The sequence below is a fragment of the Narcine bancroftii genome, chromosome 10 (genome assembly GCF_036971445.1).
Source record: "Narcine bancroftii isolate sNarBan1 chromosome 10, sNarBan1.hap1, whole genome shotgun sequence".
Classification (NCBI taxonomy): Eukaryota; Metazoa; Chordata; class Chondrichthyes; order Torpediniformes; family Narcinidae; genus Narcine; species Narcine bancroftii.
Genome location: NC_091478.1, coordinates 46,523,117 through 46,550,877, shown reverse-complemented (window position 1 = coordinate 46,550,877; position 27,761 = coordinate 46,523,117). Strand labels below are relative to the sequence as shown.

The 27,761-nt window shown below is 40.3% G+C and overlaps 1 protein-coding gene across 2 annotated transcripts in view; it reads right to left on the bottom strand.

Moving 5' to 3' along the window:
* The window catches only part of ccar1 (cell division cycle and apoptosis regulator 1), a 100,134-nt gene that overhangs the window by 29,509 nt on the left and 42,864 nt on the right, over window positions 1–27,761 (bottom strand). For both annotated transcript variants that reach the window (XM_069900841.1, XM_069900842.1), the window contains exons 11-17: window positions 21,444–21,669; window positions 19,408–19,521; window positions 14,897–15,063; window positions 13,923–14,133; window positions 12,897–12,980; window positions 11,103–11,288; window positions 10,591–10,782 (exon numbers count right to left, since the gene is read on the bottom strand). In XM_069900841.1, coding sequence (XP_069756942.1) covers window positions 10,591–10,782; window positions 11,103–11,288; window positions 12,897–12,980; window positions 13,923–14,133; window positions 14,897–15,063; window positions 19,408–19,521; window positions 21,444–21,669 — 1,180 coding nt within the window. The remainder of the gene's footprint in view (window positions 1–10,590; window positions 10,783–11,102; window positions 11,289–12,896; window positions 12,981–13,922; window positions 14,134–14,896; window positions 15,064–19,407; window positions 19,522–21,443; window positions 21,670–27,761) is intronic.

Sequence of the window (27,761 nt, the reverse complement as noted above, 5' to 3'; positions counted from 1 at the left end):
GAGGTGGGCGAAGCCATCAGTTATTTAATTTAAAGGATGGAGAATGCTGAGAGAGATCTCAGCAAACAGAATTGAAAAAGCAAGCTGAAAAATGGGTGGCAGATAAGCAACTTCTTCTGGACAAACTGGATCACATGGAGAACTTCAGTCAGAGGAACAACAGAATAGTACGCCTGAGAGAAGGTGCAGAAGGCAGAGATGCTGTGAAATTCTTCAAGACTTGGATTCCTCAAGTCCTTTGCACCAAAGAACTCGGCGAATGAGTCCATATTGAACGTGCTCACCGAACACTTGGACCAAGGAGAATGGGTGAAGCCTGACCTTTACCCGAGATTGCTGAGCTTCAAGGATAGAGAGATGATCCTGAGAGTTGCTTATGAAAATACCCAGAATTCTTATTCCCCAATAAAGTGGGACAATGAAGAAATCATGTTTTTTCAGGACTTCAGCAATGTGGTAATTCAGAAGAGAGTTCAACATGGTCAAGAGGAAGCTCCATGAAAGAACTTTAAGTACGTGATGTGGTACCCAGCGACGTTGAGAGTGGAAATCTCCGAAGGGAACACAAGATACTTCAAGTTGAAAGAGGAGGTGGAAGAGTTTATTTGACAACTATAAAGAGGAGCAAGAAAAGGAAGATAGACACAAGAAAGGTTCACTGTGAAAAGACTGGTGTAAATAAGATATTTTATGGACATAGTAAAGTTTTGTTTTTTGTGAAGGTGATTCAATTTTATTAAGAAATTTCAAAGTTTTATCCTATCTACGCTTCTTGGAGAGCTGAGCGAAAGAAGGTACTGAAGCTAACAGTACAGTGCAACTCTGGTGGTGTGGGGGGTGGGGGGGGGTTATGGTGTCAGTTAGGGAGTTTAGTCTTCAAGATGGCGCTTTAGAGTGGGGTTCTTCTTCCACATTTCCGGAGGCTTTCATGGGCTTTTTTTGTGGGCCTAAGGGACTTCCTGTCTACGTCACCGTCAGAGTGAAGGTTGCTTAATTTTTAGGGTGAGGGTACAGATCATGAAACGGCTTATATATTTATTTATCTGCACAGAATTTATAATATGCTGCTATGGATAAGGCATTGAAGTTTATAAGTTTTAATTTTTTTTCTCCAGTATTTGGCAAAATGATTGGTAGCCTTAATTTTATTTACAATTTTCTGAGTATTGCAAAACAATGACATTTCCAGATCGTGCAAGACAACAAAACTGGCTATGGAGAAATAAAGAACAATGAACAGAAGCTAAACACAGGGGAGCACTTCAAGTCTGAGAAAGCAACTGGTACTTTTTGAATCAACTTGCAGTTTGTCACAAGGACATTTATCAAAAAACAAAAAAAAAACCTTATTTCAGATTTTGTTCTTATTTTCAGCCATTGGTAGCTGAGAATAAAGTTCAGTTTACTCTGAAGAAGATTCCACAGCACAGGCATGCGATCATATTTTTTTTGGGCCACATTTCAGTAAGACCTGCCCCTTTTGAGGGGGCACAATTGACATTCTAATCTACCCTGCAGTCCAATATCACCAAACTAAACAATGTTTAAAACCAGCAATTGGTCCACAGAAATCACATGAGTTTGCCTTATATTAGCAACAGAATCAAATGTTAATTTCTCCCTTTAAAGAAGTGCGATGTTTAAAACACAAAAAAACTTGTAAAACTAAAATGTACTTTTATAGCATCCAACAATTAAACACTCTGATCCCTGAAGTGCCATTCATAAACATAGCATCTTAGAAAATCATTGGTCTCCTTCAGATAATTAAAAACACAAGGTTTATAATTTCAAGATACAGCACATTGACAGGACCTTCCAGCCCATGAGCCCGCCCTGACCAATTACACCCATGTAATCAATTAACCTTACGTCTTTACAACATAGGAGGAAACTGGAACACGTGGACCCACATTGTCACAGGAAGAATGTATAAACATCTAGACAGCTGAAAATTCAAACCTGGGTCATTGGCACTGAAATAGCTAACTGCTGCAAAGTGCCATCCATTTTGTCCTGGTGACGATCATAAAATTTGCCAAAGGAATATATTCTTTCATTCTGATCCTCATGCAGGAAAACTATCCTCACATACGATTAAAGTGGCATCAACCACAAAATAACAAGACAACACATTGCGGTACAGTGCAAGAACAGGCCTCTTTGACCTCTGTGTCTGTGCTGAAAATTATGCCCATGTTAAAGAACCTGTGTTGCTTACATATATACATATCTCTCCATTCACTGCACCTTTATTTGTATACCTTGAAGTCTCTTAAATACTCCTAAAGTAGTTAGTTCTACTACTACTCCTGGCAGCCTATTCCAGGTACCCACCAGACTTTTTAACAAAAACCTGCCCACGCATCACCTTTAAACTTGCCCCTTTGCCAATTAAATGCTTGTCCTCAGGTTTGTGGCACATTACCCTGTGTTTTTTTAAAAATCTTTAAGATTTTTATAACATGAATAAAATAGAAAGTTACAATAAAAAGATTAAACATAAGGTAATAAAAATTACAATACTACATCGGCAGACTAAATAAACTAAACCCCCCCCCCCAAATTAGTATACAACATTAATGACCTAGCTTAAAGTTAGTCCAACCCCCCCCTTAAGAAAAAAAAAACAGGCAGGAGGTTACTACTACCCCCTCCTGTTTAAACCGCACAATGCGGTAACTCCCACAAAATACTGGGTGTGAGATAACTCACATGTAGCTGACGACTTCTGGAAAATAGTGCCCACCCAGTTCCCTCTCCCAACTCCCATTTCATATTAAACTATCATCAATAATTAACATCTTCCAAAAAAAAAGTATTATTTTTTTAAATCAATTTTATCACTTCGACCACCATTGTTTCAATTTCTTCTTGAAATCTGATTCCCATCATGTATCTCCACTCTCTTTGGAGACCGAGGAGGACTACGTCGTTCTTCAAATTGCGTGATCGGTAAAGATTGAGCAAAGTCCATAGCTTCTTTAGGATTATCAAAAAACTTTGGCTGATATCCATCCTGAAAAATCTTCAATACCGCAGGGTACCTAAAAGTTGCTTTGTATCCTTTTTTCCACAACAACTTTTTCACAGAATTAAATTCACGTCGTTGAAATATAATTTCTTGACTCAGATCCGGATAAAAAAAAAACACGATTATTCTGGACCATCAAAGGAGATCTATTTTGCTGAGCGTTTCTAATAGCCACATGTAAAATTGTCTCTCTATCACAATAATTTAAACAATGGACCAGAACAGGTTTCGAATTCTGTCCTGAAAAAGGTTTCCTTCTTAAAGCTCTATGAGCACGTTCCAATATTAAACCTTCAGGGAACATCTTGCCCTAACACTCATGGAATCCATTCGGTAAAAAATTTTCTTGGATCTGGCCCTTCTATATCTTCTGGCAAACCAACAATTTTTACATTGTTCCGTCTAGATTGGTTCTCCAAATAATCAACTTTTTTTGCTAGATTTTTATTCTGAATCTGCAATGCTTCAATTGTTTTGTTTACATCTTGCAGTTGATCTTGTACATCAACTAAACCTTGATCACACATATCAAGTCTTTCAGTGGTTTCAAGTTTAAATGCTCCATAGTCAGCCATCTGTTGAGTATTGATATTCACCAATTCATTAAGCTTAGAATGGACATGAGTTATAGAGCTACCTAGCTGTTTCATTGAAGAATACATCTTAAATTCAAGATTCTTAACAATCATATCAGCAAAAGTAGATTCAGACATAGTAGGATCCTGCTGTTTCTGAGAAACCAAAGGGTCTTCTGTCCCTTCCCTTGGTTTAGCAGCCTTTCTTGCAGTATGGCTCCGTGTAGAAACTCCTGCCACAGCCCCCTCAGCAATATCAGGATCAGGACGCTGATAGTCAGGGTTATCCTTATCCTTAAAGCCATATGTCATCAAAAGCTTCCATATATCCATATCTGGGGAAAATGTCATGACTGGTGGTGCATTTCGCAGCGCCACCGCTATATCAATCGGAGGACGGCTCTTTAACTCTCCAGCTGGCGGCGCCCCAGCTGATTCAGCTGTCAAAGTCTCGGTGACAGCGCTCACAGCAGTTGCTGTTTGAAATACACGCACCCGGCCAGCCCTTTGTTCTAAAGGCCTTCTTTAGAGAGCCCTACCAGTACAGAGCAGAGCTCCAATGCCAAATCCTGCGCTTCTTCTCCTGGATCCATCCCACGCTGAGTCCTGGCTTCTTGTAAACAGGTAGGCTCAGATAATTTTGGGAAATGTAATTTTTTAACAATCTGTTGGTGTTTTCTTTTACTTTTTTTTAAACAAATGTACCATTAGGCATTAATTCAACTACTCTTACTATTTTTAAACTTTTTAAAGAATTTTAACGGGCACTTAGAAACAAAACAATAAATCAGAGTCAGGAGAGGACTGGAAGGCACGTCTGTTCCTTACGCCATCTTGTCACGCCCCCATAAGTTTTAATGTTAATGGGTTGAACAGATCAGTTAAAAGGAAAAGAATACTTACATATTTAAAAAATATAAAAGGCAATGTGGTATTTCTCCAAGAAACATATTATTAAAGCAGAACATGAAAAACTGAAGCAGTTACTGGGGGGGTGGGAGGTGCTTTTAATTTAAAAGCAGCGGGAGTGGCAATCCTAATTAATAAAAATGTTCTGATTACCGTACAAAATATTTCTGTAGACCAAGCAGGTAGATATGTAATGATAAATGGCAAACTTTATTCAGAATCTTGGACGTTGATGAATATCTACGCCCCAAATAATGACGGTGAGGCCTTTATGAAATGTGTTTCTAAAAACTGCAGAGGGAAGGCAAAATATATTGATTGGTGGAGACTAATTTTTGTTTGGATCCAATTCTTGATAAATCAGCAAAAACAGTAACAAGAGCTAAGGCAGCTCAGTTAACTCTTTCATATATGAAAGACTTAAATTTGATGAATGTATGGAGACATCCAATCCTAAGGAAAAAGATTACTCATTTTATTCAAAAAAATTATTCACATACTGGAATAGGTTTGTTTTTATTACTGTCGAGTTTGAAGGACAGAAAAACAGAATACTTATCCAAGTTATATTCTGATCATTCACTGCTAACTTTAGTAATTACAAATATCAGAGAAACAGGAAAGCAAATATAGTTGGTGTTTGAATACATTGTTGCTGAAAAGGGAGGATTTCAGACAATTTACAAGATGGCAGATTGAATTATTTTAAACAAATTTGGGATCGACAGATAATATTTTTTAAATACGGGATACATTAAAGGCACACTGAAGAGGACAAATCATTTCATTTACAAAAAGATTAAAAGAGAATTTAATGTAGAAATAAATAAGATGGAGAAAGAAATAAAGGAATTAGAAAAAGAATATCAGAATGTGGGAACAGGATATAGAATAATGGAAAATAAGAAAATTCAATACAATACTTTGTAAACATTGAGTAGAGAAGACAATATTAAATACAAAACAGAAATACTACAAATTAGGAAAAAGGGCACACAAAGTACTGGCATGGTAAGTGAAGGCTAAGGAATCAGCAAGAGCTACAAATTCTATACAGAAGGAAAACAATATAGTTACATATAATCAGAAAGAGATAAATTAAATATTTAAACAATATTATACAAATCTGATTCACTGGAAGACAAGGCTGAAAGAGAGAAATTCCTGGATGGTGTGGAACTCCTGAAGTTGAATGATGAGTACAGGAATTAGATTTACATTTTACTAGGGAGGAAATTGAAAGAGCATTAAGAGGTCTTCAGGCAAACAAAGCTCTGGGTGATGATGGATTCCCAGCTGAATTTTATAAAAAATTTGAAGATTTGCTAATGCCTTTATTCATGGATGTAATAAAGCAAAGAAACTCAGACACTACCAGATTCCTTCTCAAAGCCAATAATTACTGTACTGCCAAAAAAGAATAGAGACTGAAAACTTCTTACCGACCGATATCTCTTTTAAATGTAGATTACAAAATAATAGCAAAGCACTGGCGAACATGCTGGGACTGTATTTACCCAAATGAATACATACAGATCAAGTGGGATTCAAGCGTCAAATAACTTGGCGCGATTACTTAACATAATACATTTAGCTCAATCAAATAAGGACCCCAATAGTATTATTAGACGCAGAAAAGGTATTCTACAGACTTGAATGGCCTTTTTTGTTTAAAACAATAGAAAAGTTAGGTATAGGACGAAGATTTATTAACTGGATTAGGGCATTATATCAAAAACAACGAGCAAAAATAATAACCAATAGTCAAACATCAGGAATGTTCCTGTTGAGTCAATTAAGTAGGCAAGGCTGCCCCGTCTCTCCGGCATTATTTGTTATAGCTATAGAACCTCTAGCAGAAATGATAAGGGGGCCATCCTGAAATTAAAGGTTTCGAGGTCAGGCAAGTCCAACACAAAATTAGTTTGTTTGGCGATGATATACAGTTATATGTTGCACAAACAGAGGAACTACTGACATGGTCTTTGCCATCAGACAGCTCCAAGAAAAGTGCAGAGAACAAAACAAAGGACACTACGTCACCTTTGTTGACCTCACCAAAGCCTTTGACACCGTGAGCAGGAAAGGGCTTTGGCAAATACTAGAGCGCCTCGGATGCCCCCCAAAGTTCCTCAACGTGGTTATCCAACTGCACGAAAACCAACAAGGTCGGGTCAGAAACAGCAATGAGCTCTCTGAACCCTTCTCCATTAACAATGGCGTGAAGCAAGGCTGCGTTCTTGCACCAAACCTCTTTTCAATCTTCTTCAGCATGATGCTGAAACAAGCCATGAAAGACCTCAAAAATGAAGACGCTGTTTACATCTGGTACCACACGGATGGCAGTCTCTTCAATCTGAGGCGCCTGCAAGCTCACACCAAGACACAAGAGCAACTTGTCCGTGAACTACTCTTTGCAGACGATGCCGCTTTAGTTGCCCATTCAGAGCCAGCTCTTCAGCGCTTGACGTCCTGTTCTGCGGAAACTGCCAAAACGTTTGGCCTGGAAGTCAGCCTGAAGAAAACTGAGGTCCTCCATCAGCCAGCTCCTCACCATGACTACCACCCCCCCCCCACATCTCCATCGGGCACACAAAACTCAAAACGGTCAACCAGTTTACCTATCTCGGCTGCACCATTTCATCGGATGCAAGGATTGACAACGAGATAGACAACAGACTTGCCAAGGCAAATAGCGCCTATGGAAGACTACACAAGAGAGTCTGGAAAAACAACCAACTGAAAAACCTCACAAAGATTAGCGTATACAGAGCCGTTGTCATACCCACACTCCTGTTCGGCTCCGAATCATGGGTCCTCTACCAGAATTACCTACGGCTCCTAGAACGCTTCCACCAGCGTTGTCTCCGCTCCATCCTCAACATTCATTGGAGCGACTTCATCCCTAACATCGAAGTACTCGAGGTGGCAGAGACCGACAGCATCGAATCCACGCTGCTGAAGATCCAACTGCGCTGGGTAGGTCACGTTTCCAGAATGGAGGACCATCGCCTTCCCAAGATCGTGTAATATGGCGAGCTCTCCACTGGCCACCGTGACAGAGGTGCACCAAAGAAGAGGTACAAAGACTGCCTAAAGAAATCTCTTGGTGCCTGCCACATTGACCACCGCCAGAGGGCTGGTATCGCCTCACACCGTGCATCTTGGCGCCTCAAAGTTCGGCGGGCAGCAACCTCCTTTGAAGAAGACCGCAGAGCCCACCTCACTGACAAAAGACAAAGGAGGAAAAATCCAACACCCAACCCCAACCATCCAATTTTCCCTTGCAACCGCGTCTGCCTGTCCTGCATCGGACTTGTTAGCCACAAACGAGCCTGCAGCTGACGTGGACATTATCCCTCCATAAATCTTCGTCCGCGAAGCCAAGCCAAAGAGAAGAGAATATGTTGAACCCGAAAAGGCAATGAAAAAATTGCAGTAAATTTTAACAAAATATGGAAGAGCATCAGGATATAAAATATATATGGATAAAAGTGAAACTTTATCAATAACAAATCATGACTACAAATGTTTTAAAGCAAATAGTATGCTTAAATGGAAAAGTGAAGGGATTAATACTTGGCGATTATGCTCAACAACAACTTGAATAACTTAAGTTGAATTATTCCCCTCTGCTGATAAAAATAGAAAAATGGAAGGACCTGCCCTTAAAGTTAATAGGGAAAGTTAATTGCATTAAAATGAAGATTATGCCAAAAAAGGTTCAATATTTGTTCCAGTCAATAGTAAACAACTTTTTAAAAATAATAAATGGTTTGGTAAGACTATTTTTATGAAATAATAAAGTACCTAAAATAGCATTAGAAAAATTGACATGGAATCATAAATTAGGGGGATTGAAGCTTCCATTTAAAAAAAAATTATCTGGCTTCACAATTGAGATTTTTGACATTTTACTTCGAAACTGATTTACCAAAATAGGTGCATATGGGACTGCATGAAATATATGAAACATTGCCTAAAGATTTCATCTTTTGATGGAATTGGAAATTAATGAAGAGAAAGTCCTAAAACCCTATATTGATTCACTTGATAAAAGGTCTGGCAAGATATTAGAGACAATATAGGAAGGAAAACAAATATCTTCAAGATGTCCACTATGTTGCCTATGTTAATGGGGAAATAGGATTTTAAATATATGGTCACAGAAAGGGATTTGCCTCATTGCTGACTGCTACAAAGATGGGGGTTTTAATGTCATTTGAACAAATGAAACAACCTTATGGTGTTCCAAATGGCATTTTTCTTTGTTATTTACAACTGAGGGCTTTTCTAAGAGAAACTTGGAGAAATGTATTTCTCCTCCAGGAGTGAGTCAATTATGAATGGGTAGAATTCCTAAATTTATTGCTCAAATATATTATGCCCTGCAAATGGACAGGAAGAAATCTGGAATACATTGGTAGAGAGAAAGATGGGAAGTAGACCTGGCAGTGAACATATCGGACAATCTTGGGCTGAATGGTGTAAAGATGGGATAACTTATCAATGAGAGGTATGGTTTGGTGCAATACAATTTTTGCATCAATTACATTTGACTCCACCAAAGATTCCACAAATCAAAACCAGAAATATCAGACTGATGTTTTTGATGCGAAATAGAGGAAGGAACATTTGTTCATGTACCAAGGTGAATTATTTCTGGCAAGAAGTGTCGCAAGTCTTATCAAAGATTACTGGAGTTAATTTTCTTGGTAGGCCAGAATTATATTTATTGGGGAATTTTTTAGATATTAGTAATCATCTCACAGAGTATCAAATATAATTTACTAAGATTGCCAAGAAATGTGTGGCAGTCACATGGAAGTCAAATACACCGTTCTCTTTTGCAAGATGGTTATCAGAATGGACAGTTGCATCCCTATGGAAAAGATTACTTATAATTTGAGAAACAAACATGATACATTCCTCAAGATATGGCAACCATATTTGAATTGTATTGATGCACAAGTATAATATTGCTGTTGTAAATTTATGATCTTCCCTCAATATTTTACTAAAAAAAACTATAAAAAACTGTAAGCTCCAGTAGTGGATGGAAAGGCCCTGTATCCATTTATCCTGTTTAAGGGGAAGGGGGTAGCAGAGGGGGGGTCTTGAATGTTTATGCTAGAAATTTTTTTGTTAATTTTTGTTACAAAAGTATGGCGGTTCTTCGCAGCTCTCCCACTGGGCCTCACAAAATGAGGATGGGACGATCCTGCAGGCTGCACGAGGCCCGCAGCGCTGCCCTCCAATTGGCCACAACCAAGAGCTTAACTGGCCTATCAGGGAAAATGGATCCCAAAAATACCAATCAGTGGTGAGAGGGCTTTGATCACACCCCTCAGCTTGAGAATATAAGCAGGGCTGTGAGCTCAATAAAGCTGAAAGTGTTAACTATACTCAACTGGGTTTGTGTCATTCTTTCTGGGAACAGCATGTTATTTCTGCAGCTATATCTTCTCCTGAGCTATAGGCTCCACAGAGCCATAGCTTGTAGCAGCCAGCTACAAAAGATGTATATTTGATATATGTTTGAAAACAAAAAATATCAATACAATATAATCTGATTAAAATGTGGAGTAGCTTGGATGAAATGATAGGATTTAAGTGCAATATATCTTTTTGAATTTCAACATGTTCTCTGCATTTTTGGATGTGAAATTTCAACGTTAATAAAAATATTGAAAAAGAAAAATTATAATAAACAGCTGTGATCTTGCCCAAATACACTTGTAATTAATTTCAAGTACTTGACAAAGCTGTGGACCCACCAGGCATGGAGATGTATGTCTTTGTAACATGGAAGGAAAAAGGAGCACCCAGAGGAAGCCCACAGATATGGGAAGAGAGTACTGAATTCAAACAAAAGTCACTGGCACTGTAAAAGCATTGCACTAACCGCTATGCTAACCGTCCCATCCTTCAGGATGTTATCAGTGGGTGCTGCATTGGCTGACATTAACCATTTCCTAGTCAAAACAAAATGGGTCAGAAGCTTCAGTGAAAAGAATCCAAGCTCTTGGGAGAGATTGGGCAATGACCAGAGTCTAAAACACAAGCACTTACTTCAAAAGAATGTTCTTTATTATCTTCCAGCCGATAATCCAGAAGCACACTAAGTGACATGACACTGCAGTCAAACTTTCCACCTTTTGCAGTCCAGTTTGGATGAACGACAATAGATGACTCATCCGGTAGTACATAGCGTCTCTCACGTCGCTGACGCTCCACTTCTTCTTGGCGTTTCTTCTCATCCTCCTGAAAGGGCAAGATTAACCTAAGTACTAAAAATACCACCAGCCTTAAAAACACAATAATCAACATTCATCTCAGAAACTACTGACTCCCCATAATTTTAATTCATATGTATTTTAAAATCTTGTCAGACTTGAAAAATTTATAGCTTTGTCAAGTACTTGAAATTAGGAAAGATTTCACCACAGCTAGCATCTCATTGGTGGAAGTTACCAGCCCCTATGCCAAGCCAAGGCACCAGCTTCAATCTGAATACAACCTCCAGAATGCATCAATATCATTCTCAGAGGAAATCGAAATGCAGAGTGAACTGATAATCTCACCTCTTTGTCGTCTTCAGATCTTTTATCTTCATCTTCATCATCCTCTCTTTCTGATTTCTCAGATTCCTTCTGCTCTTCTTTCTCTGTTTCTGTTTTTAGTTGTTTTGTTAGTCGAGCTATCAACTGGGATTTCAACCCCTTTGAGCTTTGATTCCTACTTTCCAATTCTTTCCGCAGATCATTAACCTGGTTTAAAAAAAATTCCACTTCAATTTGAGGGTAGTGCTCTTGAATTTCAAATTGGACACTAATCTAAACTTTTCACCCAAAACACTCATTTTTCAGGAAAGCTTGCCACTTCAAATTTGAAAAGAACCAGATTAGTGTTGCTGAGATCCTATGCTACGGATTTTACAGATGAATATTTGCTTCCAAAGTTTGTAAAGCACCAAGCCTCAAAGCACAGATGCTTTAAGTGTGGGAGAATACAAATATGGAAGCACTGCTTGACCCTGTAAGAAGCACTGTTATTACTTATCAAGATGCAAAGATGAAAAATACTATTTATTGATGAGTAATTAAAGCAGAAATCATAATTTAAATTAATAGATACATTTCATTGGGCTTTCAATTTGGAAGAATTTAATTTCACAAATCTCCTCGTGTGATCTGTTAACAAATTATGAAGATTTCAGATGCTGCCATGAGGGCTAAGCTCCTCATGCTGCAGATTCAAAAGTTGTTTCTGAGAGATACTGAAATAGATTCCATTCCTCCCATTCATCAAACTGAAATATTAACTCTTCTCTCTTCAACAATGCTACCTGACCTGTTAAGTGTTTGCAGTATTTTATGTATTTATATTTAAACTTTGGAATCATTTCACATCTTTCCACTGGTGGTGATCAAGAAGACTGGGCATTTTTAACTGGAGATAAGAGACTACAGTTGCTGAAATCATGGCAAAAAAAAAATTCAGTGAGACAGGCAGCATTCATGGAAGGAAATGGATGGTCGAGGTTTCAGGTCAAATCCCAGCATCATGGTCAATACATGATAGATAGACCAAGGTAGTATGAAATGTAACAGATTGAGACAGGAGAGTGATAGGTGAAAACAGGGGGCAGAAGAGAGAAAAGATAGATGAGAGCCAGAAGGAGAGAGAGGAGACAGGAGATTGATGGAACCATACAAGGGAGGAATGGTAGCCAAATTTGGGGTGGGGAGCAGAAGAAGGATGAGAAAAAAGGAGGGGCAGTTGTGGTTAGGTGGAGAAGGGGAAAGAGGCTTGGTAGCAGGGTGTGGCAGAGTTGGAAATAAGGGCGTACGAGATAACTTAGGTGGTACAAGAAGGACAATGGGTGACCTGAAATTAGTGAATTTAACATTCATGACATTGGGTTGTCGATCATCTGGGTGGAATACGATTTCTGTTCTTCAAATTTACATCTTGGCAGTGAAGTGCCAGAGGACCAAAAGGTTGCTGTGGAAATGGGGCCAAAATACAATGGCTGGCTTGGACAGAGTGTGCAGATGCTCAGAAAAGCACTGGCCTTGTCTGAACTGGGTCTCATCAACGTAGAAAAAGGCCCCACCATTAACACGGAATGCCACAGATAACATTGGAGGTACATCCGAAAAGCTGCCTCACCAAGAAGGGCTATTTAGGTCCTTGCATGAAGATGAGGGAGGGAAGCAGTGTTGGGAAAGGTGTTACATCAGCTCTGGTTTTCATTTTTATTTTTCAAGATAAAATGGACCTTTTGATCTGGATTGCAACTGGTGCAATGTTCCTTTGTCTAGCTCAATACCACAAATGACCATATATCTAATCTTTGAAGTAATTTTGCTTACCTTCATTGTCTTTGGATCAAGTTTCGACCAGTGTGTAGGAGTAGAGATCTCTTTACTCTCTCCATCATCCTTCTCTTCCTCTTCCTGTTCAATTAGACAAGTTAATAGGAATAATCAGCATAGCCTGTACAATTCTGGAGAATGTACATACTCATTCTTGAAACAAGAGTTGCTGTTCCGTGCAAGTAGCAACGGTCACAACTGCCCCTCAGAATGACTCCTCCTTAATGTTACCGAATAAAAAGTTCACTACTACATGAAACACATACACACACTTTAACTGATCACATGCCACTCATCAGCCAATCAAAGCCAGATCTGTAGAACACAAAAGAGTGATCAATTACATCAAACAAAAGGACTCGAGGGCTGCACAGACACTGCTGATCCTTGGCGGCCACACAGTGTGTGTTTTCGTTCCCTCTCAATAGGTTCAAGCCCCCCAAAACATGTTCTCTATCAAAGTGTCTGCTCCAAACACCCCACTTCACGAAACTGTGGCTCAACCAACTGACCTGCAAATCAAATACTTTGAAAGGGTTTGTGTGCACCCAATGATTGTGTAGGCAAGAATAACATACTAGAGTTAAAAGAAAAGAGAAAGGGGATACGAAAAATTTGGAAAAGTAGTAGAAACAACTAACATTACCTGCCCAACTCAACAACTGGTGACAAGCTTTCAGCTTCAATTTGATTTTCTCTCTGGGGTACACAATAGCCAAATCTTAACATGGCAATTACTATTTGGAAAGGAAAATTCAGTTTCAGTTCAACTACCTTCCTTTTTTTTGTGGAAATTAAGAAATAAGACCAATTATGAATTGATGAAAGGAAGCCTGATGTGACTTCAAGCTGGCAGCTCTATGACCAGTTACTGTAGCTTTGCATCTATGTCTTTTTGAATGTATGCAGTGCTCATAAAAAGAGCATGTTACTTGATCTGTATGTATGTGCTGTGCTTTTTGTTTGTGGTTGTGTCCCTTTGCCTGTGAGAAGCGGAAATGGAAAAGGATTAGCGTTCAGTGCCTGTTCTCCATCAGCCTCCTTGTGTTCAGCCTGGAGCTTCTCAACCAGCTGCTGCTTGTATCCTCGGGAGAGAGCTTCCCACTCTGAGCGGGTGGGAATGCAATGCCAAACATCCGGCAGAAATATAACCACGGCCTCCACATGGGCTGGAACCGTTCGCCCCTTGTGGTGCTCCTCGGGGCGATGATAACGGATCTCTGCAAAACGGTACCTGTTGCAAGGGAAGAAGTGTATTGGAAAGGAAAATTCTATCAGATATCACATAGACCCTATATGACTTGCAGGACATCAAGCTAGAGAAATCTGTCTTTTACACAACTCATGTCACTGAACTGCAACTGTAGGCAATCAAGTGAATTACAATGTTCACTGTTCGTTTGTTGGAACAGAAGCCCTAGTATTTTACCGGCAATTACAGTTACAACTATCTGAATTGAGGAAAGAACTTTTAAAATTATGTAAAAGTATTGGTTTAATGCCGTGCAGATAAATGACACCAGTTGTACAGTTCAGAAGAGCTTGCATGGCATCACTGAATTTATATTAAAAAAAAGCAAAAAAATAATTCTATAATCAAATGAACACCAAAAATATTCATCCATTGACGACATCCTCTCCACGCATGACTTTTCTTCAAGGCATATAACAGACAAGCACAAAACATTGATGATTTACAGTGTTTAAGCATATCTATTGATTTAAATGCCAAATGGTGCACCTACATTTAAGAATATAATGCGTTTCCAATGTCATTGTTATAAGATAATGACATCTCACGCGATACAAGGCATGCACTGCCGCATAACAGGTACCATTATTGTAGGACTAGCAGAAGGGCGCCGTTTTTACCTGGAACATGACTGGCTGCTAAGCAAGAAAATAAGGGCTCAAAATATTAAGGCATGTATTTAAAAACAAAGTTTCAAGTGCTAAAATGCAGAAAGGTTCTGCCCTGTTGTTGTTTTGTTACTTACCACTGTGTGCAACCACTTAAGTCAATGCTTGTCAGGGCCTTACAACAGCGGATAGCTGTCCTAATCAACACTGAAGGGTCGGTGTCAGGGTTTGGTCCATCCAGTGAAGGAGACCAATGTCCTCCAATCGCCATAGCTTCATCTTTTCCCTTCATACCCACCAAGAACTGTAATGCAAAAAAAAAAATCAGTCTCGAGCATGAGGAAAATGTAAATACTCTTTTTCCCACAGTAGGGGAATCTTATCACAGACAGTGATGGGTATATAAAATGAGCTGCCAGAGGAAGTGGCAAAAGTGGTTGCAAATGTAATGTTCAAAAGACATTTAGAGGTACATGGATAAGAGGGATATGGGCCAAATGTAGGCAAATAGGACTAGCTTGGGTAGACCACTTGGCTGGCACAGCTAAAATGGGCTAACAGGCCTCATCTGTGCTTTAAAAATCTATGACTCTACAATGGCCACAAAATGAATAATACATACTTCATGTATTACATTAAAGAATGCAATGATATAAAGGGGATGTAAGAGGCAAGTTTTTCCACAGAGAGTGGTGGGTGCATGGTATGTGCTGCTGATGAAGACAGGAACAATTGCTTATTTTATAAAATTATTAGATAGTTACAAGGAACATAGAAAAATGGAAAGTTGTGCAGTAGGGAAATTTTAGAGAGTTGGTAGAGTAGGTTATTATGTTGGCTCAATGGGTCTATAATGTGCTGTAGCAAGATGTGTGATGATCTTGCTCATCAATACTGAATCCTCCTCCTCAGTTTCTTTCTTTCAAGGAATGCAGTGTGGCACTGTGGGTAGTGGAGTTGTCTCCCATCTCCAGCAATCCAGGTTCAATCCTAACCTCCTGTTCTGTTTGTGTAGAGTTGGCATGGTCTCCCTGTGTCTTATTTCCTCCCAGAAGGCATATGGCCACTGTAAATCATTGTTTATGCATGTGAATGGTAAAACATTGGGGTTTGAAAGGGGGGGGGGTTGTTTATGGGAATGTGGCAAGAAGAGAATTAGACTAATGTGGGATATGGGATAGGTGTTAAGGGGGCTTGAAGGTCTTCATGCACTGTGAACTTTAGAGTACCCTTCTGTGCTATATACATCTATACAAACACTTGAATAATTTTCATTGCCCCTCTGAAAACTGAGTGTTTGCTTTTGGAGTCTGACATCAATCACATCAACAAAACATTCACCTATTGAAGCTGTCCAAAAACAAATAGAAGCTCAAATCTGGGTGGGGGAGGGGGGGGGGGTGTTAAATCGGGAAGAAATTGACAATGGCTCAAAAAAAAAACTGTTGAATGCTTTTTTGTTGGGCTTTACTCGTACAATCAGATAACAATAAACTTGAACCACTGCACACTTTTCTGGGATAAAATCCATCTGCCACTTCTCAGCCTAGCTCTGCATCTTGATGATCTCTTTGCAATCTCTGTAAACCTTCTAGACCATCCACAACACCACCAACCTTCATGTCATCCACAAACCATGTCATTCCACGTCATCATCCAGAGGGGAGATAGAACAGATCCCTGTGGAACACCACTGGTCACTGACCTCCACGCTGAATACAAACCATTTTCATATCTACAAAGCAAGGCCTCCTTTCTGAATGAGCCTTGCATGGGGAACATTAAATACCTACTGAAATCCCCATACACCACATCCAACATCTACCTTCATCAATGTTCTTTGTTACATCCTCAAAGAATTCAACCAGGCTTATAAGACACTACTTTCCCCGGACAAAGTCATGCTGTTGATCCCTAATCAGATTAAGCCTCTCTAAATGCTTGTAAATCCTGTCTTAGAATTTTCTCCAATAGCTTGTCCATTACTGAAGACTAAGTGGTCTATAATTTCCTTTTTGCAACCCACCAATCTGCCAGTCCTTCTCCTGACCCCATGATGATGTCACTTCCTACAATAGCCTCAGGTAAATCTCCCCTGACCCTTGCTTTTCAAAAGCTGCAACTCATCTTTCTTAATGTCAAAATGCGCTTGCACCTCAGTAATGCCCCAAGACAGAGACTTTCTAGTGCCAAGGTGCCTAGTATCAGTACTGCAAGTCTCCAAGAGCCACCCACAGTTGGCTAATAACCTTTGAATCTGATGTCAGGTTTGAGAGCTTGATCTTCAAGTTTTTTTTTTGGTCAGTCAGTCAAGGTCAGGCAGGCAGCTGCAAATTTGGAATGTCAAGGATGGGCTGGTGGACTATTAGTTTGGTGATGTTTTATGCAAGACCCTTACTCTTGTATGTTAACTTAGTCTGATCATAATGTTTTCTCATTCTACACAGCCTTTAATATCCCAATCTAAGCACATAGACATATGAATGAGGACCAGTCTACCGACAATTCACCATTCAATAAAGTCGTGGTTGATCTGACTATAGGCTCAGCTCTACATTTTACAATTTCCTTGCTGATTGAGAATTTCTTCATTCTTTGATATTCTACTTTGCTAAACATCACTCTCCCATTTGCAAAGACCAACAGTTCACAAATTTCTCCTGTCAGCCTCAGCCCACTTTTCACTCACTGTACATTACTTTAAAAATTTCCATCCAGTCCAATCACACTCTCCTCACTCCTTCCAATGCAGACGTTCTTCAAAATTTGACCAGCCTGGCCAGTGGTCATGCTGTCAAGCCAATCCTGATGATGGAGAAAGAAGTCCCCATCCAATATATGCCTTACTCCTTATTAATCTCAGTATCTTCTTTGGCTTGGCTTCGCGGACGAAGATTTATGGAGGGGGTAAAAAGTCCACGTCAGCTGCAGGCTCGTTTGTGGCTGACCAGTCCGATGCGGGACAGGCAGACACGATTGCAGCGGTTGCAAGGGAAAATTGGTTGGTTGGGGTTGGGTGTTGGGTTTTTCCTCCTTTGCCTTTTGTCAGTGAGGTGGGCTCTGCGGTCTTCTTCAAAGGAGGCTGCTGCCCGCCAAACTGTGAGGTGCCAAGATGCACGGTTTGAGGCGTTATCAGCCCACTGGCGGTGGTCAATGTGGCAGGCACCAAGAGATTTCTTTAGGCAGTCCTTGTACCTTTTCTTTGGTGCACCTCTGTCACGGTGGCCAGTGGAGAGCTCGCCATATAATACGATCTTGGGAAGGCGATGGTCCTCCATTCTGGAGACGTGACCCATCCAGCGCAGCTGGATCTTCAGCAGCGTGGACTCGATGCTGTCGACCTCTGCCATCTCGAGTACCTCGACGTTAGGGGTGTGAGCGCTCCAATGGATGTTGAGGATGGAGCGGAGACAACGCTGGTGGAAGCGTTCTAGGAGCCGTAGGTGGTGCCGGTAGAGGACCCATGATTCGGAGCCGAACAGGAGTGTGGGTATGACAACGGCTCTGTATACGCTTATCTTTGTGAGGTTTTTCAGTTGGTTGTTTTTCCAGACTCTTTTGTGTAGTCTTCCAAAGGCGCTATTTGCCTTGGCGAGTCTGTTGTCTATCTCATTGTCGATCCTTGCATCTGATGAAATCTGATGAAATTCAGCGCTTGACGTCCTGCTTTGCGGAAACTGCCAAAATGTTTGGCCTGGAAGTCAGCCTGAAGAAAACTGAGGTCCTCCATCAGCCAGCTCCCCACCATGACTACCAGCCCCCCCACATCTCCATCGGGCACACAAAACTCAAAACGGTCAACCAGTTTACCTATCTCGGCTGCACCAATCTCAGTATATAGCTGTGCCAAAAGCATAAGAGCAGTGAACATCAGTTGCAGAACAATGACTGGTGGTACACAAGAGATTTCTTTGCTTCAGTTTGATCTGATTTCTTTAGACTATACGATATCCACATTTAACTTTCAGGACTCCCAGAGTAAACCTCTCCCACCTGTACTACCACCTCAGATGAATCAGTCCTTCTGGTGAGACAGGGCACACCTAGGGATAGTAATGAAGAGCCTATCACCATGATACTGAGAGAAACACGTTGCTTACAAATTTAGACAACTCAGAGATTCATTCATGAATCCTTGCAAGGTCCAAATGTGCTGGCAACCATGTTTGGCATGAAAAATATTGTTGTAGATCTAGTTATTTTCAAGCCAGACTAGATAAGGGTAACAAGTATCCTCCTCTGAAGGACATCAGTTTTAATATCAATTGAATATCACTATTATTAATACAATTTTAAAAGAAGTATAATTTTAAATTCTAGATTTTGCCTGAAATTGCCTGGATTGTTGATTCAGATCTCTGGATTTCAAGTACTTTAGAAGAGCATCCATACGCTCTATGTCCCTCAATGCATCTGATTAACACCAATCTCGGAGTTTCACATTGTCTGCATTATCATTTGCCATTGATAGGAAAATTCCAAACATTTATCCAACATCCTATGTAAATGTGTTCCCTAATATACTCAAAATCCACATCGAATTTTCAGACTTCGCAGACTCACTACTCAGCAACAGAAATAGACAAATGATCAATTCTGCAATTATATTAAAACTTTGACTGAATCATCTCTTCATCAAATATTTTACCTTTATTAGCCTTGCAGGATGCTGGAATCCCTCTCGTACCTCCTGTGAGTCTTCAGCAAGAGCGCAAGATTTGTGGAAGAGTTCCTCCATACCAGGACTTGATAGTAGCATAACCTTGAAAATTAGGAGTTTGCTTTATTTTTTTTAAATCTAGAAAAACAAATCCTACTTTGCTTCTACTGACTACAATACATTGAGCAGCCTGACATTGTTAGTCCCCACTGTGTGCAAGACCTGCTAAATAAAAACAATAACAATTATAGAAAATGCTGGAAAACCCCAGTAATTTTTACAAATCTATGAAAATTTAATCAATTCATGTTTCAGGTTCCAGGTCCTTTATCAGAACTTTTTGATTGGCATAGGTACAGTAGTAACAAAGCACTGGTCCCAATTTAATCACAGCTATTTACTTGATCTTAGGTTGAGCACAGGTTGCTATTCCTTTTCCCTTTAAATAATGAACCAGACTTCATTACCTGCAGCTGTGTTATTGGTTTCAAATTTCCCATTTGGCTGAAATAACATTTTCTAAACACTTCCTGGCAAGTTTCTCCAGAAGTTTCTACTGGATTGACCTTCTGGTGAATTCTAAATGTGGAACAATGTTCTTTACAATTCCCTAACTCAATGTGTTCATAATGTTATGGATCTCAGACAAGTTAAGCCATGGCCTTCTATTTCTGAAGAGTAAAGCTTTAACTTATTAAATTTCACTGGATAGGGAGAATCTTTCAGTATCTCCTGTGGATGCATCAGGTGCTTCTATATGATTAATTTTTCTGCAGACCTACAGATGATTGGCTGAAATGACAGGTCTTTTGGTTTCTTTTGGACCAATGCTCAAATCACACTGACGTAATTCTCCAGGCTTTTCAGAATGTATTCCAAGCTCTGAAAAGTGCAATGAATGCCTTGAATATCAACTTCCAATGCTGATTGGCTACATTGTGATGCGAAAGGATTCAAAGGGAGAAAGGGACAGACCAAACAATTAAAGGGACAATAAGCCCAACACGGAGTGTGGAAGTAAATAGAAAATGTTTTGTGGTGAAGCACAAATCAGCATTTGATGGAGTTTAGGTTAAATCAAAAAGACTTGAAGGACCCAGGCCCAAAATACTTCCTATGGATGTATGTCTACTGCACTTGACCCCAGCATCTGCAGAAATTCTTGTCCAATGTTGCATTTGACATTGAATGCAAGTACCTCAGCCAGGGATCTGATCAAGTCCCACATGCCAAACTGCCCAAGAAAGTCTATGGGATGGAATGGAATGTGGAAAATTGGATCAAAATTCAACTCAGCTGTTGAAAGCAAATAGTATTGGCAGACAGGAATTTCTGTTGGCAGACAGGTCCCTTTTTCAAGTTAAATGATTGAGACCTAAATGTTGGGCTCATAACTTTAAAAAGTTTGATGTTCACAAAAAATGACAAAAAGATGATTCAGGATGTGTTTGGAGAACTAGTTTGAGGAGAGACCATCAAAACACTGAGATCATCTTGTTTGGAACTCATTTGAAAAGCCGATGAATTAGATGCGCAGAACTATGACCAGATTGACAATGTAATCAGAAAGGCCATATTCTCTGAGCAAACAGTAATCTTGCAGAAGCAAGTTCAGGTTTAATTGTTATAATGAGTGAAGAGGAAATAATTTAAATCAATGAATGGTGGGGATTTGGAACTCACTGCAAGTATGCATGTTGAAGATAGAACACTTATTACCAACAAAAAGTACTTGGTGGACACCAAAAAGAACTATAAACTGTGAGTTTGTAGAGTAAGACTGGGTTAGTAATATTAACCTACGGTTCTATTTTGGCTTGCAAGGGCACCATTAATAAAATGGATTCTGCATGCAACATAAATTGATTTGACTTTATACCTGATTTACCTTCAGCTTTAAATGAAATAGACCTTGCATGTCCAGCAATAAAATGCAATTCTGTTTTCAGCAAAACCTAACCAATCTTTTGAGAGCATAATCAAAAGCAACCAAGGTTAAAAAAAAGTCCAATAAAAATACAAACCTTTGCACTGTACATATGGTCTGCATCTGGTGGGTCAAGAACTACTGTGACTTTTTCCAGGGGGTCTACCTCTTTGTGCATGATATGGAAATTGCATTGGTTTCCAAGTTGAAATGGTCTATTCAGGAGAAATGCATCAACCCACGTGAACTGAGTATCATAAAAATCACTTGGGATGTAAAGATTCTGATACCGGCGGCGAAGTTCCATCATATCACAGGATGTACTGCATGCAAAAGAAAGTTAATTGAAACAAAACTACAACACCAGTTGAGTCTTTATAATAAATGAAAGGTCATTAACCTGAAACATTACCTCTTGTTTTTTCTCTTCAGATGCTACCTGACCTGATGAATTATTTCAGGATTTCCAGCTTCTACAGTTTTTTGTCCTTTGATAGCATTTCACATCTCATTATTTCTTGTGTTTAATATCGAGAATTTTCTGGTTTAAGTTGAACTAATTGTTCCACTTTGATCCTTGGGTGGGTTACAAATTTCTGCATTGAACATGAGTCTCTCAATATGGAAGTTTTTGATTTGCAGGGAATCGTATCTCCTCAATCCATGAGGATAGAATTTTATTGTTTATTAAACAAATTAAATTCAACTCTCAACTTTTTATGCCATGTAATGATCAACTATCTCGTCTTGGTTAAAAATGGTCAGCTAAACACCACTTGTGATTTAAAGTTGTGTTGTGTTTTGATTACAGTAAAGAAACAGAACAGCAATCAATTCTATTGATGTAATCTTTTTTTTAAATGGGAAGATTGAGAGGATTTATTTCTTTTTTCAAATTAAATACAAGCTAGATGCAAGATGAATTGGCAATGCTAGGATTCAACTGACTGTTAAGTTCCGATAGCACAAATTTACAGCTACAAATCAAATTTTCTCCACAATCTTTTATAGATCAAAGGTTCCTTTCTATAAAAACTGGGTACCACAATATTTCAAGTTTAAATTGGACAGATTTTATCCAGCTTTGAAAATATAAATTTTAACCCACCATATGACAATGTGAGAAGCAGCAAAATTGAAAATCGCAATAAATAGGGATAGAGGATGGAGGCTGAAAAATCAGAGGATATGCTTCTTTGATGGACAGAGAGGCTAATACTCGCGCAGCTCCAAATCTCCCAACGCATTTTTAAACAAAGTTACTGCTACCAACAATACCACTGAAGCCCACAAAAGCTGCTGGTCTGTGCTTTGCACCTTATTTGAAGAAGATCCTCACTGCCTTCGTGCTCCCTGGTTTCATTAACTCTCTCTCTCTCTCTCTCTCTCTCTCTCTCTCGAGAGAGAGAGAGAGAGAGAGAGAGAGAGAGAGAGAGAGAGAGATCTGTCGGGGATCGGAGCAGGGACCTCTAGAGAGAGAGAGAGAGAGAGAGAGAGAGAGAGAGAGAGAGAGAGAGAGAGAGAGAGAGAGAGAGAGAGCACAAGTACCAAGGTGAAAAGATCACATCCACATTCTCCAATCTCCTCAAAAAAAATTCCCTCTCATAATAACCAGGTGAAATCAGATTTTCAGACATGTTGCAATTTGCCCATCACAAATGGGTAGAATAAATGTAGTCAAAATGAATATACAGTATGTTTCCGATTATCCAAAAACTACTTTACTAAAATTCTCAGTTATCCACAAAAAGTTTGGGTGGTGACATGACGTGACAAGGAGAAAAAGTAGAATTTTTTTTAAACCTGCTGTGCTAAAATGGAACTCTGATACGCCGTTAGCGCCATTTTGAATCCAATAGAGCTCATGTACTCAAGTGGGACTCTGTGCTGTTAGTTCCATTTTGACTCCAATGGAACTCTTGTGTATTGGTCAAAGATATAGCTGCATTGGCAAAAAGATCTGCAGATAGCACTGTCAATGTCAGTGAAAAGAAGGAAACATTTATGTTTGTCTATAGAAGAGAAACTGATCACGTTAATTTTTAAGAATTAAACTTGAAAAACCTTCTGAGCAGAAATTCTAGTAAATGTTGCTGCATTTATCTCATTTTTGTAGCAGATATTGGGGTATTTTTTTTTAAGGTGAGAATTAAACATTATTTCAAGCTTGAAAAACCTTCTCCTGTTCTTTGTTGTTTTAACCGTTGATACAAATATTATGCTGATGCCACTGGGCTGGGATCAGAGTGGGGACCTCTGCCTCCCAGGCAGATGTCGGGGATCAGAGTGGGGACCTCCAGCTCCCAGGCAGGTGTCGTGGATTGGAGTGGGGACCTCAGGCCTCTGGGCACGTGTGGCGGTGGGGAGGTGTCAGAGATTGGTGTGGGAACCTTGGACTCCCAGACTGGTACGACAACAGCAGTGGGTAGGTGTCGGGGATCGGAGCATAGATCTCTGGCACTCGGGCAGGTGTAGGGGATCAGTGCGGGGACCTTGGGCTCCTGGGAAAATTTGGGGAGGGCAGAGGGGAGGTGCTGGGGATCGGAGAGGGGACCTCTGCTCCCAGGCAAGTATCGTGGACTGGAGTGGGAACCTCAGGCCTTTGGGCACGTGTGGCAGTGGGGTGTCAGAGATCGGAGCAGGTACCTCAGGCTCCTGGGCAGGTGTCGGGGATCGGAGCAGGGACCTCTAGCTCCTGGGAAAATTTGGAGGCGGCGGCGGGGAGGTGCTGTGATTGCAGTGGGGAGGAATCGGCTGATACAAGTATTTTGCTGCTTAAACTGGGCTGCTTAAAGCCATTTCTCAGATATCCGAAAATGCAGTTAACTGACACACATCAGGTCCCAAGCATTTTGGATAATTGGAAACAAACCGTATTACCAAGATTCCTTTACTTGTTCCGAACAATTTCTTTATTTCTTCCAAAATACTGTTTCACCTTGCTGGATAAAATAATTTTCTTCTTTATTTGGAACAGGAAATCTCCAAGGGTTTGAAAAGCATTATTGCAAAACCAAGGTTAGTGGAGGGCTTGCTCTTCCCAATTTCACTACTGGGTAGCATATATATATATATATATATATATATATATGTATATATATATATATCTTCTTCGGCTTGGCTTCGCGGATGAAGATTTATGGAGGGGGTAAAAAGTCCACGTCAGCTGCAGGCTCGTTTGTGGCTGACAAGTCCGATGCGGGACAGGCAGACACGGTTGCAGCGGTTGCAGGGGAAAATTGGTTGGTTGGGGTTGGGTGTTGGGTTTTTCCTCCTTTGCCTTTTGTCAGTGAGGTGGGCTCTGCGGTCTTCTTCAAAGGAGGTTGCTGCCCGCCAAACTGTGAGGCGCCAAGATGCACGGTTTGAGGCGTTATCAGCCCACTGGCGGTGGTCAATGTGGCAGGCACCAAGAGATTTCTTTAGGCAGTCCTTGTACCTTTTCTTTGGTGCACCTCTGTCACGGTGGCCAGTGGAGAGCTCGCCATATAACACGATCTTGGGAAGGCGATGGTCCTCCATTCTGGAGACGTGACCCATCCAGCGCAGCTGGATCTTCAGCAGCGTGGACTCGATGCTGTCGACCTCTGCCATCTCGAGTACTTCGACGTTAGGGATGAAAGCGCTCCAATGGATGTCGAGGATGGAGCGGAGACAACGCTGGTGGAAGCGTTCTAGGAGCCGTAGGTGGTGCCGGTAGAGGACCCATGATTCGGAGCCGAACAGGAGTGTGGGTATGACAACGGCTCTGTATACGCTTATCTTTGTGGAAGACTACACAAAAGAGTCTGGAAAAACAACCAACTGAAAAACCTCACATATATATATATATATATATATACACACACACACACACAAGCTAAATTACTGGGTGTATTCCCCTGAGCTCTCCTGGTATACTCTTCATTGGCCACAAAACCTTCCAACCACACCAACAACCCAGTGGTATCAGATTAGACGTCACTTTAAGTGGGCAGCGACATCAGTTCAGGGTTCCTTAAATAATAACCTCTTATTTTCACCTTTTTTTAAATACAGGAAACTAAAGGTATCAAATGTCTTCAAGATCTTTATGCAGATGGAGTGTTTAACAGCTTCACCTCTCCATCATTCACATGTGGCTTACCTGCACACACTTACTATTCACTATTTTCCAGATTTGACACTTAATTTTGAAGTCTTTCCCAAACTGCCCTCAGTTAGCTGCCAAAAAACTCTGGGAAGATCTAGTATCAGCTAATTCATGAGTGAGAGGGTCAATTTCAAAAATCAACAGCTCCATTCTTTCAGTTAAAAGTAACTCACTTTCCAAAATAAAGACAGAATGGGAGCGAGAACTGGAAATAGAAAATGAGGAGAAAAATGTGGGAAGAGGCTATTGAGAGAATTTGTTCTACCACTTCTTGCACTCGCTTGGGACTTATTCAGTTCAAGACGCTGCACAGGGTTCGCTTTTCTAAATCCAGATTGCCAGCCAAATTTGTCAAACAGAGGACAAATGCAATCAGTGTAATGGCTCCCTTTGCCACTCAAATCACATTTTATCAGTCCTAAAATGCAGACAATCCAAAATATTTAAATTCAATTTGTAACCCTGCCCATTGACTGCAATATTTGGAATATCCAACAACTCTCTAAATTCCCTGCAAAAAGACCAATATGTCGAGGAACCAACTCGGGAGCTGGCCATTTTAGATTGGGTATTATGCAATGATAAGGGGCTAATCAACAATCTTGTTGTACGAGGCCCTTTGGGTAGGAGCGATGTAAGGTAAAAACATCATGAGATGGGACTGGAGAAGGAGTCACCCAGTACTAAGGAGTAACAGAATGCAGATGTGACCTTGTACACTCAAGATAAGCTTTGCACTAACAAGAATGATGTGCAGCAGACTAACAGAGAAGGGTAGCAACAGTTTATTCATTGGACAATGTCATGGTATGATAATTTACTAAGTACGTATCCTGAGGTATAAAAAAAACACCACTTGCTGATAACGGCAGAATGCGCCTTCTCCAACTAACACTGTTAGTTGCAAGTGTTACAATCCGGCAATAAAGAACAAAGAACCTTGATTTCGACTCAGTCTGGTGTTTGACTCACTCATTCATGAACAAAGCAGACCTAACAATTTGGTGACCCCGACGTGATGGGTGAGTGGACACTGGACGACGGTTTCTGTTTTTCTTGACAATCATCTCAGCCGGCTGATAAAAAGGTCCAGAGAAGCCTGTTTTAACAAAATTCTCTCTTTTAAAATCTTTATGATTGTCAGTAAGAACTGGAGATCGGACAAATTAGACGACCCTAATTGAAGGTCGTCAACTGCCAGGATTGTAACACGTAAGTGGTTACAGAGAGAAGAAAAGTCCTTAAGGTGGTTGAGTGACATTTGATAAGTGCTTCGCCGACAAACTACTAGAGTTTAAAAAGTCTTTATTGTGTCGTTGCAAAGTCCAATAGAGTGAGAAGGTGGTCTATGAACAATTGGGGACCTGAGTTTTCTGCCCTAAACTGGTTATTAAGAGGAGAAATCTCCCACGTGAAGGTTGGGCTTTGAAAGAAAACGAAGGTTCAGGCTTATTGGTCTCAATTGTATAAAAAGACTGACTTATAAATGTCCGGTAGGTATGATAATGTCTGTACACTTGAAAACTTAAGAATTTATTTCCCCAATTCGCCGTGGTGGAATACCACAGCGGACATTAGAGACCTTGACGCCTGCCTGGTGAACAAGGACGACGACGAAAGGCTGCAAAAGCTGTGTCCGGATCAGGTAGGAGATATCAATGAAAAAGTTGACAGAATCTTAAGAGACACCCGGTTTATTCAAAGTATTTTTGATAAGTTAAATGACGGTATTCCCAGCATCACCAAGGAGATAAAGTTACGTAAATTCATAGATTGGTACAGGGAAACTGGACAAAAATATACCCCAGAAACTTGGTTTCCTAGTTGTAACCTAACCTTCTGACCTCTTTGGGAAAAAAGAGAGTGGAAGACGGGCATTCAGAGTACACAGGATAGTCTGAGGTCCACCGGAGAAACAGGCTTGGAGACTGTTTCGCTAAAAAACCCTTGTCATCCGGCCTGTAAGGAGACATTTTTAAAGGCGGTTTTTGTTAACATAGATCCTCTTAACGGACAAGAACCTAAATTAAGAGAAGCATTAGGAAACGGTCCCGCAGCAATGGCTACACAGTTGTCTGCTAAGACCTTTGACCAAGTTATTAGGGAAATAAATCAGGAATTAGAGAAGCGAAATGCCAGTAAAGAGGCATTGGAGAAACAAAAAATTCTCCGAAAATGTGTAGATCGCTGGAGGAAGATGGGGTGGTTACCCGGGAGCGCTGAGATGTTCCTGACAGGTGAGGGAAACAAAATTCTAAAGCGTAGGGTCTTAGATAAGCTGGAAGA